The sequence below is a fragment of the Aythya fuligula genome, chromosome 1 (assembly GCF_009819795.1).
Source record: "Aythya fuligula isolate bAytFul2 chromosome 1, bAytFul2.pri, whole genome shotgun sequence".
Taxonomy (NCBI): Eukaryota; Metazoa; Chordata; class Aves; order Anseriformes; family Anatidae; genus Aythya; species Aythya fuligula.
Genome location: NC_045559.1, coordinates 165,502,296 through 165,514,676, shown reverse-complemented (window position 1 = coordinate 165,514,676; position 12,381 = coordinate 165,502,296). Strand labels below are relative to the sequence as shown.

Genomic DNA, 12,381 nt, shown 5'->3' with positions numbered 1-12,381 from the left:
AATAATTCAATATTCCAGAAGTTTGGCTGTCAGGCTCTTGGGTGTACATCTCAATCTCTTCTCCTGAAGATATCATAATATAGTAGATAATTAAGCATGGCTATGCATATATGATCCTGTACGGATATGAACCTACCTATAGTATATCTTAGGCAAGTCTCCTCACAGCTTACCTCCATAGACCCAATTTAATATAAAGCAAAATAATGCCAATAAAAGAGACTGAGAGGTCTCTAGCAGGTATGTTAGGGAAGCATTCAGCTAAAAGAGAAGATGTTCGCAAGACCTGCTCTCAGAACCAGGTACTACAGACATGCTTACAGCTCGCAAATAAGTTCCCTCACCACTCAGGCACACTTCCTAAATTAGATTCTGGGTTTCAAGTTTTTTCACTAAAATTCTTTGAAATATCCCCCAAAGAACAAGTGAGAAATATGATACTTAAAAATGGAAAAAAAAAAAAAAAAGAAAAAAAGCATTCTTCATGTGTTAGTCTGCACATTTCTCCTGCTAGTCTTCCTAATTTTAATGACTACTTTGAAATCTGTATCCTTCAAACACCTCTTTTAATTCTGTTTTCAGGGCCTATTATTTTCAGTACTCTTCATCTTCATTCTTAAGTAAATTTTTGCCTCAAGTGTTTAATTCTCAGAGCTTAATTCTTTGCAGCTCTATTACAGTTCAGTCTATAAAGTCCATAGAAGCAGAGAGAACTAAACACCTTCCAAGTGCAAGGTCAATATAGTCACTTAAACAATATACACTATAGACGTATAGAACCACATTTGAAAATATCTGACAGGATCTCAACAGATGTGCTTACAAATATATTTTGAGTTTTAGCAGTTTTCTTTAAAAGAACAAAAAGCTATTATAAAATATCCAAAACACAAAGATATTTTGTGGTGAATGCTTAACCTCGGTGACTACTAAATAAAATTTCCTAAAGCTATATACAAAGTTCTGTACACATATACAAAGCAAAATATACTTTAAAACATTTATAAAAACTTTGCAATCTATTTTTTGAATGTTACTGTTCATTTGAAATCAACTTCCCCTACCCCATTCACCTAGGCTTACAACCATCATAAACTGTGGATGGTTGGTTAATAATGGATGTTTCTGAAATACCGTGAAATTCAGGAAGGAGCTATTTATTAATGTTTGTTTCTGATTTGTGCTTGAACTCTAGAATATTTTAATCTCCAACTCATCACTTACTAGATAGAACATGTGATTCACCCAAATCACTAATAAACTAGATCAAGTGAAATTATAAAATTATATGAAGGGTATTTGTTGATAAAAAGTATACTGTCAAATAATTTTAAAGCTACGAACACCCTCCTCCAAAATTCTTGCAATTCATCATATTTAACAATAAAATTGACCTGCTAAAATAACTGCCATCTTTACTCAATTCAACTACATTCTTGTACATGTTTCTTCTTCATCAGGAACGAACAATTAGTAACAAATGAAAGAGATCATTACATCAAGTGCCCTTTTAGATCACCCCAATTAAAACTTTAGTTTAGCTGTATTTTAATTCTAAGATACCAAATTCTAATTTTCTGCTCTGATTGCTCTTGTTGACTTATCTTTGAAAGATGTACTCTCAGTGCAAAGCCTAGAGATTATTTAGCAAGCTGCCAATGTTGGCACCACTTAATGCGTTGATTGGTTGTATTATCAGTATCAGTTTAAAATAAATTACTAGTAAATTATTATTGTCTTTGCCTGACAAAACACAATATTTTGGTGTTCTTTAAATATGAAACAATCATTATGAATAAACATGGAATATAATGCTAGTGTAGCACTGATGTGTGTAACTTTGTATTAAGAATTGCTGCAAAGTGTGAAGCGGCTAAAAGCGTATTACGTTTTCTACACCATACTTCCTCCTCCAACCTTTTTTTTTTTAAAAAAAAAAAAAAAAAAACTTGCTGCTAACATAGCTAATGGTAATACATTACCTATTGCTGCTGATTATGTCTGAAAAATATTAGCTTTTTGAAGCCAAGACACACTAGGGACTACTTATAAGCTACACAAAATTAAGTTTCATTTTTAGAAGTTAAATCAGTGCACATCAGTAGGCGTCCAATGTGAAAAAAAAAAGTCTGCATGAGAGCCAAACTGATGCATATGCAAAAGTACTGCTGTTGCCAATGACATCTCTAATGCAAAAATACTGGAAACATTCAATATCTCCCTTTATTTAATGCAGAAGGGGCTGAGAAAAGCAACTAAAAAGTAGAGCATCTAAAAATCATCAGTGCCCCTTGGAACAGGAATAGCAATTTCAGAGTTGCATGAAATTCTATTAATTCTCCCAGTGGATCATCTGTAAAAGATTATACAAAATGCAGTATGTCCAACTTGTATTTGCTATGGCTAATCCTCTAACCTGATATTAAATCAATATGCTGCCAATGACAATGGGAAATGCAGTGCAACACAGGGCATTAACAAAAGGAAAATATTTCCCTTTAGGGAAGGTCAGATGTTACAGAGGCTGGATAATGATGATTGTAGTGAACATGCTCAGGTTCCAGATTTGTTTTTAATACAGCATCTGGAGCCAGGCTTTAAACATGGGATGCTATTCTTCCTTTCTCTGTCACTGTTAATATATATATATATATATATATATATTATTTCAGTGTAATGTAAAACGTCGACATTTTTTCCCTGGAAAATTATAGTTAAATCTGGTTTTGGTTTGTTTACTCCATTTACTTGTTCTGATATTTTTCACTGATAAATTCTCCAGAAGTGTTCTAAATAAAAAGTTATGCTGATGTACGGTTGCTATTTCTTCCCATTCACTAACTAATACATATCTCTAATACTTCTGAAAGCAGCATCGTGTTAGGACATTCTACTGATCCCTTCGAAATTAAATGTTAAAGATATCTCAGCCTTAAAGCTGGTATTATCAATCACTATTAAACAACAACTATAATAATAATAATAATAATAATAATAATAATAATAATAATAATAATAATAAATGGTATATTTTCAAAGGGTAGGGAAAAAAAAAGTTGTATAGAAATTTTTCTCATTCTAGCTTCACCTACTGTGTGTTACAGGTAATAAACTTCAGTTAGCTACATAGCTATATATGACTTAAAAATGGCCTTACTAGTTAATACAGTGGTCTGCCTAGAATATTTTTGTTTCCAGCAATTTCCCATAGTGAGTGAAAAAAGAAAACTAAAAGAATAAGGCATGAATGTAGAGAAGCATTTCACATTTCCCATCAAATCTCCCAGCTTCCAGAAATTGTAATATATTAGCTATTCCTGCTGAAAACACTTGCAAATAACACTACTTCTCTTTTAGGTAGGAGATTGCATATAATTTGTGTGCCCTCATTATTGTTGGGAATTAAAAAAAAAAAAAAAAAAAAAAAAAAAAGGTTTATTATATATTGTATTAACTTTCTTCCACAGGTAAAATTCTGCAATTTATAACTGAGTGCCAACTTAGCAACATAAGCTAAGATAACACAGTTTGACTATCTCTACAGACAACTTTAGGAAGACATTTTTGTAGTATCTCAGATTGAGTATCTCCATCACAGGTAAAGGCATATTGTACAAATATAAATGATATTTTTCATTAACATTTTCTGTGAGGAATAAATTTCTATTGCCTTTAGCAGAAGACAAAAAAAAAAAAAAAACAAAAAAAAAAAAAAACAAAACTTGAATTAAAGCAGTAATTTTTACTTTATCCAGTGTTTGTAATACTTTTCCCTTGTGTATTTAGTTGTAGATGGAAACAGTGCAGGAGAGTCACAGCAATAAAGCTAGTTGTTTGCTTTGTTTTCATAAGGGAATTTAGTTGATAATCATGTATTTATTTTATTAATATAAATGGGATAGTTGCAACTTATTTTACATTTCTTTTAAAAAAAATAGCAGCAAATTTTGTCAACACGATACAGTCTTGACAGAGAAATGTAGCTATTGGTGAAACTAATTCATCTATTAGATATTAATAGAAATTTTTCTCTGGGTTAAGACTGAATATTCAGATTCTAAAAGCCTAAATTAATATCACTATTACCCAGGAATATTGCAGTATTATGAAAGGCTGTGGCTGTAACAGACTTTGGCATAACTGGGCCATGACTTAAAATGGTGAGAAGTATGAAAACATCTTTAGCCTTCTCACTAGTACCCACATAGCATTTTGCTGTGACCCACCTTCCATCACCCTTCATCCACTCTGCAGCTGCACATAGACTTCCAGAATTTAATCTGGAAGAAATCAACAAATATACATTGTGAAGGAAAAGATATCACTTAATCAGAACTCTCTCAATAGGAAAATATTGCCCCTACCTAATTTATTTTGTGTCTATTTGATACTTTGTTACAGTTAATTATTTATATCTCAGCAATCCCAGTAAGACTTATGTCTTCATTGTTCTGGATTCTGTATATTGTGATTATCTCCTCTTCAAATGTATAGTTAATTAAATATTAGAGTTGTGGTTTTTGTTTGTTTGTTTGTTTTGTTTTGTTTTGTTTTTTAATAAGTATTTACTAAGTCCTGATTTTTGCCGGGATAGAGTTAATTTTCTTTCTAGTAGCTGGTATGTTGTTCTGCTTTGGATTTAGGATGAGAATAATGTTGATAACACACTGAGTTGTTGTTAAGCAGTGTTTATGGAGAGCCAAGTACTTTTCAGCTTCTCACACTGCCCTGTCAGAGAGGAAGCTGGGGATGTGCAAGAAGCTGTGAAGGGACACATCTAAGACAGCTGACCCAAACTGGCCTAAAGATATCCCATATCATATGATGTGATGCTTAACAATAAAATTGGGGGGAGTTCGATGGGGGAGGCAGAGGGAGAGAGGAACACCATTACTCAAGGTGGGCATCAGCCGGCTGGTGGTGAGCAATTGTGTTGTGCATTGCTTGTTTGTTTTGTTGTTTGTTTTAACATTTGTTGTTGTTATTGTTTTCATTTTTAGGGTTCTTTTTTTTTTTTCTTTTCTTTTCTTATTAAACCGTCCTTATCTCAATCCATAAGTTCTTTCACTTTTCTTTTCAGTCTTCTCCCCATCCCACTGCGGGTTGCAGAGTAAGCAAATGGCTGTGTGGTGCTTAGCTGCTTGCTGGGTTAAACCACAACAGGTATTTATGGAGAAATAAAAAAAGAAATGTTTATGATATTAAAAAGCATCTGATGACAGCTATAGCAAACAGACTTATCTAATACTAGCCTAGAATTATGGATTACTGATGAGGCATTTTTCATTTACCTTTAATATGGATGGAAAACACAGACTTGCTTAGAATTTAGTGGACAATTTTAAAGACTGACTCAGACTTCTACAATGGAAGTAAGAGGACTAAGACACCAAGCTCAAGTGACAGCTGTCATCTAAGTTCTTCAATACCTTCAAGACTTTTTTGGCACTTTTTTTTTTTTTTTTCAAATATCAAAAGTGTTCACAAATTGTCTACTTACATACCCAAAAGCACCAACCCCATGGTCAGATTTAGGATCCCCCTAACCCTGACAAAGTTTAATACTACATTTTCTGTTTTCCATATTTTAAACCAGGACAAACATTACAGCTTCTGGAGACACCCATGTTCTCTGTGACACAGATCCTTCCTCTCACACAACTGAATAAACAGAGTGTATTACAACACAGGTATCCACCATTACATCCATACAGATTAGTGTAGACAAGGGTTGCTTGTCTATGTATTCATGTGATCTTCATAATCCTAAAATATAGGCATGTTCCATCACTGCATTTGGCAGGTCACCTAATGAAGATGTGCATTTCACAGGCAGACATATACCCATCCTATGAAAAGACACGTCTGTATTTTGGTTATGTGGGATCTTAGGAAAAAGGGAATGGTGTTTAGCAAAACTAAAAAACTAAAAAACTAAAAAACTAAAAAACTAAAAAACTAAAAATAAAAACTAGTCCTTGCTAGTTTTTAGCCTAGCTAGATTTGCTGTTATCTTATCTGTACTCAAAAGCACCTCAACAGCAGAGGTAGGGAACAAACTGTAGGCCAGATGATCTTTTCTAGAAAGTCAGATATGGTGCACTGTTGATAACTTCTGTCATTAATGTTAGTAGAGCTGGAACAAGAGAATGGTGAGTGAGCTTACTACTCCATGTCTTCTTTGAATCCACACCTCTGCACTGAAAAGGATGCAAAATTAACCTGGGCCAAAGGAAAATAAAGAGGAATTGACTCATGTACTAGAGGCATCATAAATTTCAGGTGGTACTTATGTGTTTCCTAATAAAGTCACAAATTATGTTACAAGCACTGGCCATAGTACAAAATTGTCCTGTTCCAAAAATCCTGTAAAGGAGTTTGAACTTGTAGTCAAATATGTAAAATTCACTTCTGAAAGTGTCAGTATCAAAGAGCATAGTTCACCTGTTTGTCTGAGGTAGCCTCCTCTCATTAGAAGAAACACTGAAAATGGAAACCATTTCTAGGTCACCAATTAAAGAAACTGTCACTGTTGTGTACAGGTTATTGTAACAGACTCTACTGTTTAAAGAGAATACTTAACTATTTCTACACAGTTAGGAAAATAATTATATATATAAATATAATTATATTTATAATGTCTGTCTATATAGAGAGACAGAAAAACGTTGTTTTGTTTTTAAGTAGTCCTGATGGAGATGAAATGTATGGGGAAAAAAAAATTAAAAATTATGTCTTGATATTATGTGAAAGAATTCCCAGAGCTCTGTGGGAATGATGTAGTGAGACATGGGAACAAAGTGAAAAAATCCAAAGGGCTTTAAAACCCACCTGTTTACCCTGACTGGTGATTTGTCATGATGTGGAAACTCAAATTAAGGAGCAGAAGTAGAAAAATAAAAATAAAAATAAAAATAAATAAAAATAATAAAAATAAAAATAAAAAAATAATGTCATGATCTTTCCTTTAATCTCTTCAACATATAAGATTAGTTTAAGAAAAAGGAAAAAAAAAAAAAAAGCAATTCCTGAATTTCACATTAACATTTTCTGTAAGTCAAAACTGAATGCATTCTTGGCAAATTAATCCTAGTCATTTATCCTGAAGTACTGCAGTACTTTCATATTCAATCACAAGATTAGCTAACCTGTTGATGCTGAATGCTCTGTTCATTAGGTTGCTGTCTAGAGACATTGAGTGCACACATTTGTCAAAAAAATTACTAGGAACTTTCCTGTACATGCATGCATAGCCAAAACATTACATACTTTACTGTCTTTCTTCCTCTGGGGAAAAAAAAAAGTTCTTTACAGATTACAACAGACCTGAGAATGAGAAGAATACTATATTTTGCAGAATTACCTTGTTTTAGAATTTTAATATCCTAAAAGCATAATCACAAATGCCTAAACTACCAGTTTAGGCAAATACAGCAATACTCAATTGATAGAAATTTCTATAAATTCTTAAATGGCGTGGTTGGTTTTTTTTTTGCTTTTGTTTGTTTGTTTGTTTGTTTGTTTTATGATCGGATCTCAAAATATCACTAATGAAAATATCATACAATTGTTTCATAAAACAAGTCTGAAGTGTCATAAACTTGAAGATTACTTAAGAGAGTAAAATGAACAGGATTTGGCCCTACTTTGTGTAGTGTTTGCTGAGTATAACAGAATTGATCTGATGCATTTACACAAATGAGCAGAAAAAAAAAAGTATTGTAAAAATTACTTTATAAGTTATAAGCTGCACAAACAAGGCTCATCTATAATGAATACAATATGGCTGCATTATTTCCTGCACTATCATTTTGCTTCTGCATGCAACATACAACTATATTGTTGCAAAAATTCCATCTGGAAAACATATGTTCATTGAATTTGTGGACAAAAAAGATCTTCATTCTAATATAAAACACTAACATCTTGGCTTCATGCTACACGCAAGTGTACACCTTGAACAATATTTGAATCAGACTGTACTGTACACTCAATAGACATGCTGACTACCCACAGGAAATCTGCAGAAAATTTGATAATACCCTTTGAAGTCTATTCTTTGAAGACAGTACTTTAAGTTAAATGAGCTTATTTATAAAAGAAGTGGTGTTCTTTTTGTGTGTGTCTGTGTTTTTTTTTGTTTTGTTTTGTTTTGTTTTTGTGAATATTTCTATGGGAGACACATTTCAAATAGCTTTAAATATCATTTCCACCTTGGCACTCCAGCAATTTAAAATAACTATTTATTAAAGAAAAGTTTCTCTGCTTAGTTAATGAGATAAACTTAAACAGTAAGATACATTTCATTAGCCTGTAATAAAAAGAGCATTTAAGGTAAATGTTGTTAAATGCACCAATGTCATTTTCACTGAATGCTCTGCTGTGGTTTAATACACAATCTATTTTTATGTACTGTATCTGACAGCTTCTAAATTCATTTTTTGTTGTGATTCCTTTAAATCTTAAATTACTAGAAAGTTTCAGTAAATTAGTTGATCCAAATAATCTTATAAACTGATTAGGCAAGAATGGTTGTATTAATTTAGACAAAACTGAACAACTGGCTCCTCTCCATCCCTTTAAGCTGCTGTACAGAAAGGCCTACCTGGATGTTAGTCAGAAGGGTCTCTATGGATGACAATCCATCTGGGAATAGAAATGGAGATGGAAAACCTGGAGGTAGTGGTTGCCCATGCCCAGTTAGAGAAAGTTTGTCAAGGCTGTCTCTTGCGGTTGGTGTGGAGAGTGGGGTCTCATCTGTATGTGATTGAAACAAAAATATAGAACAAGTTACGCTTGTCTGTTTTTATTAGACCTCAGTAATGGCTTCCCTAGTGGTTTCCAGAACATTTATTGCAAATTGGTTCCTGCTATCAGGAGAAAATGCTTTCTGCTGAATTTTCTTTAATGAAAAAGCTGTGGAGATACAACAAGATAACATTAATGAGTAACTTTATAAGCCTTTTAAATGCAGTCTCTAATGAGACTGAGTTTACAGTGCCATAGAATCTTTTTAAAACAAATATTATCTCACATATACTTGTGATAATATATTCAGACTGACTTTATGGGCACCTTCCCAATTATCTCATTTTAGTTCTTGTTCTATTTGGAGTAACAATAGAATATTTTCTAGCATGACATATATTGTGTATAGGAGAAGTATTTGAATACAAGGCTTCCCACACAATTAACCCTTCCCATTCTTAATGTTTTCATTTACATCTCAGAAGATTCTGCAACACAGAAAATCTACAGATCTTCAATGCATTATTAATCAAGAAAGTATACCTGATTCCCACAATGAAAACATACTCTGAACAATAAATGATATTAACAGCATGGTTACAATTACTGCCTTTTTTTTTTTTTTTAACACAAATATTTTCTAACAATTAGTGTTCAATTCCTTAGTGAGATCATAACAATCAGATTTGATCAGCTGTCACATCACAACAGGAAAAACTCCCCCAGCTTGAAGACCACTAAGATTAACATGTCACAGATAATCTGTGAATGGATTATAAAGTGCAGAAATTAAAAAAAAAAAAAAAAAAAAAAAAAAAAGATAGAGGCTTCAATACACTTTTTTTTTCTTCCTTTTTTTTAATATTTGAAATATTTTTAGACTACTGTTAATATGATATGGTATAGAAATTTAGGTCAACGTCTTTGTACTAGATGTTAATCTGAATTCTTCAAAAGGAAAACTATCTATACATATATTTAGATACATATATCTCTACATACTTTTCTTACCAAGGGCACAGTCATTAACTGACACATATTCATGTATCTCAATACAATTCAAGGGCATTAGAATGTATTCTTTACGTTATTACAGAACTCTGCACACCTGTTTGACTACAGAAGAGTTTGCCAGACTTGCACTATATGAAAATCTTGATATTATTTTCCTAAAAATAACTCTCTCTTCAAATGAGGTGTTGTATTTTCTAAAGTGAAAATAGTCTAAGGACAGGAAAATTTAAATCCATTGCAAGAGAGGGTTAAAGTTTAAGTTTCAGCAATCCTGGATAGACAAAAAAAACCTGTAACTCCAAGCCCCAGTTCATTCCAACAGTCCATTTCCAGCAACACTCCACACAGAAGCAATCTCTGGCAACCATTTTTAGGTGCAGTCTTCTTGTCCCATCTCTTTGCCAACTCAGTTGTGCTGGCCAGCACTGAATGGTGCTAGAGTAAAAGCCTCACCCATAATATCCCTGCACAGAAATGCTAAAACAGGCTTCTGGGCTTGTCCCACTTAGCTCTTTCTGTAGTTAGTGGAAAGAAACATACAGCATTTTAAGGCACTAATCCATCTGATCTATTATAGTCATCATGTGGATGCATCAAAAGGCAAATCTTCCTCTAGAAGTGCCTGCTGACTTTATGAGGAGCATCAGCTGACATGCTCTATGGAAAGGATCTGAAAAATGTACTCTATAAATCCATCCGCATAACAACATGGATATCTCTGTAGTCATTTTAAAACAACATACTGAAATTTGGCCCCAAAAATGAATTGTTTCTTTTCTTCACAACTTTTAAAATATTATAGACATATTCACCATATTAGAAAAAATGGATAAATAAGTCAGGTATTCCCAGGTGTCGATAAACACTGCACAGTACTATTTTTGTTTGCTGCAAATATGGCTTTCCCAAATGTTTCCTATGCAATGTTAAAAATAAATAAATTTATTTAAAATATATTTGAAATTTTAATATAAATAAAAAATAATAATTTTAAAAAATATAATTAAAAAAATAAATTTAATAATTTAATTTAAATAAAAAATATTTAAATTTATCCCAATTAAGGTATTGGATTTGCATGGTATAGAAAGAATACTATGCATCGTTGAATTGATTCATAAAAATGCAAAAGTATGCCATACGTTTGTCACAGAAATGGGCCAAAAATCTCTCATCCCTTCTGAAAAAACTTAAAATCTTGCTAATATTTTAGGTCTCAAACTGTCAAAATATTTTAAAACATACTAGATAAAATTCATCCACTTAAAAAATCCATAGATTTTAATATGCTTAAAAACTGTGCTGTTCCATGCAATTGTTGAGATACAGAAAGCTGCTAACACAGGCATTATCAGAGAATTTAGGCAAGGGATTATATTTTCTATTGCATACTTTAAATATAAATATATGTTGTTTACTGTACGTTGCGCATACTCAAGGCATGTTTGTAGAGGTTTTCTTAGCAATGTCTGGCACAATTTTTTATTTTGCTATTTTCCAATAGGCAAAATAACTCAAAGAAGTTAAAGTTATGCAGAATGGTATGAGCTCAAAATAACATCCAAACTCCTATGTTATAATAAATAACAGAAACAAATTTACACTGAAGGGTAAGACTAGAGAGCTGAACTTACTATGAACTTATTTTAATGAAACTTAGAAGAAAAAAAGTCAGACTAATGTGGCTTTGTTTTCTTGATGTCCCATGTGAAATAAACTTTGAATGTTTGTTTGGTTGAGCATTTGAATGTTTGAAACAGAGCAAATGTACATTATTATACACAGGAAGTATGAATATTTGTGGATGTGAGATAAAAAAAATGATTGAGGAAATCTTGAAAAAATGCATTTTTGAGAAAAACGACATAGTAAACACAGGCAATTAAAACATAACGACATATCTCAGTAGAAAAATAAAATGAGCACTTGACATTAAAGCATTTAAAAATCTTCCATTACTGAAGAAGTTACCTTTTCTCAATACAGTGGTATATCTTTGTTTCCAAATAATCATTAACCTAGAATCTTTTAAACTGTTAAAGAGGAAATACTAATTGTCATTAACCTACTGATGGAACAACAATGCAGAAATGATAAGACCTTGCTGGGAGACAGAGATCTGGCACTTTTAGTCTGAACAAATCAAAGAAAGCATATGAAGACAAGTCAGGGAAAGAGGGGAACGGGGGTCAATCTGCTACTCCATTGTCAGAGCTGGGAGCACAACAGTATTAGAACAAAGAAGTGTCCAGGCCTGCCTTTGCTTGTGCTGAGAACTGAGATGTTATAAATTTAAAATAAATAAATAAATAAATGCAAATAAAAATAAGACAAGCTGTTACTGAAACCTCTATAGTATCTGAACAGAGATGAATCTGTGCCTTGATGTAAGAACTAAATCACCATAATAGGCAAGTCTGAAAACAACACATATCTTTAAACTATTTTCAAATGCTACATCCACTAAACCCATTGTTCCGCATTTTCAAAAATTCACCTAGTTTTTTTCAAACCAGATCTTATCTGAACAGCAGCTGGTTTGGGCCAAATACGTCTAGGATTTTTCACTGTATTTGGTTTGTTGGCATTCTATTTTGTTCTTTCACTAGATATATGCAA

General features: G+C 32.5%; 1 protein-coding gene across 1 annotated transcript in view; it reads right to left on the bottom strand.

The window, feature by feature from the left end:
• Positions 1–12,381, bottom strand: part of DACH1 (dachshund family transcription factor 1) — a 371,790-nt gene that overhangs the window by 43,209 nt on the left and 316,200 nt on the right. Inside the window, exon 8 of the mRNA XM_032208224.1 lies at positions 8,606–8,757. Coding sequence (XP_032064115.1) covers positions 8,606–8,757 — 152 coding nt within the window. The remainder of the gene's footprint in view (positions 1–8,605; positions 8,758–12,381) is intronic.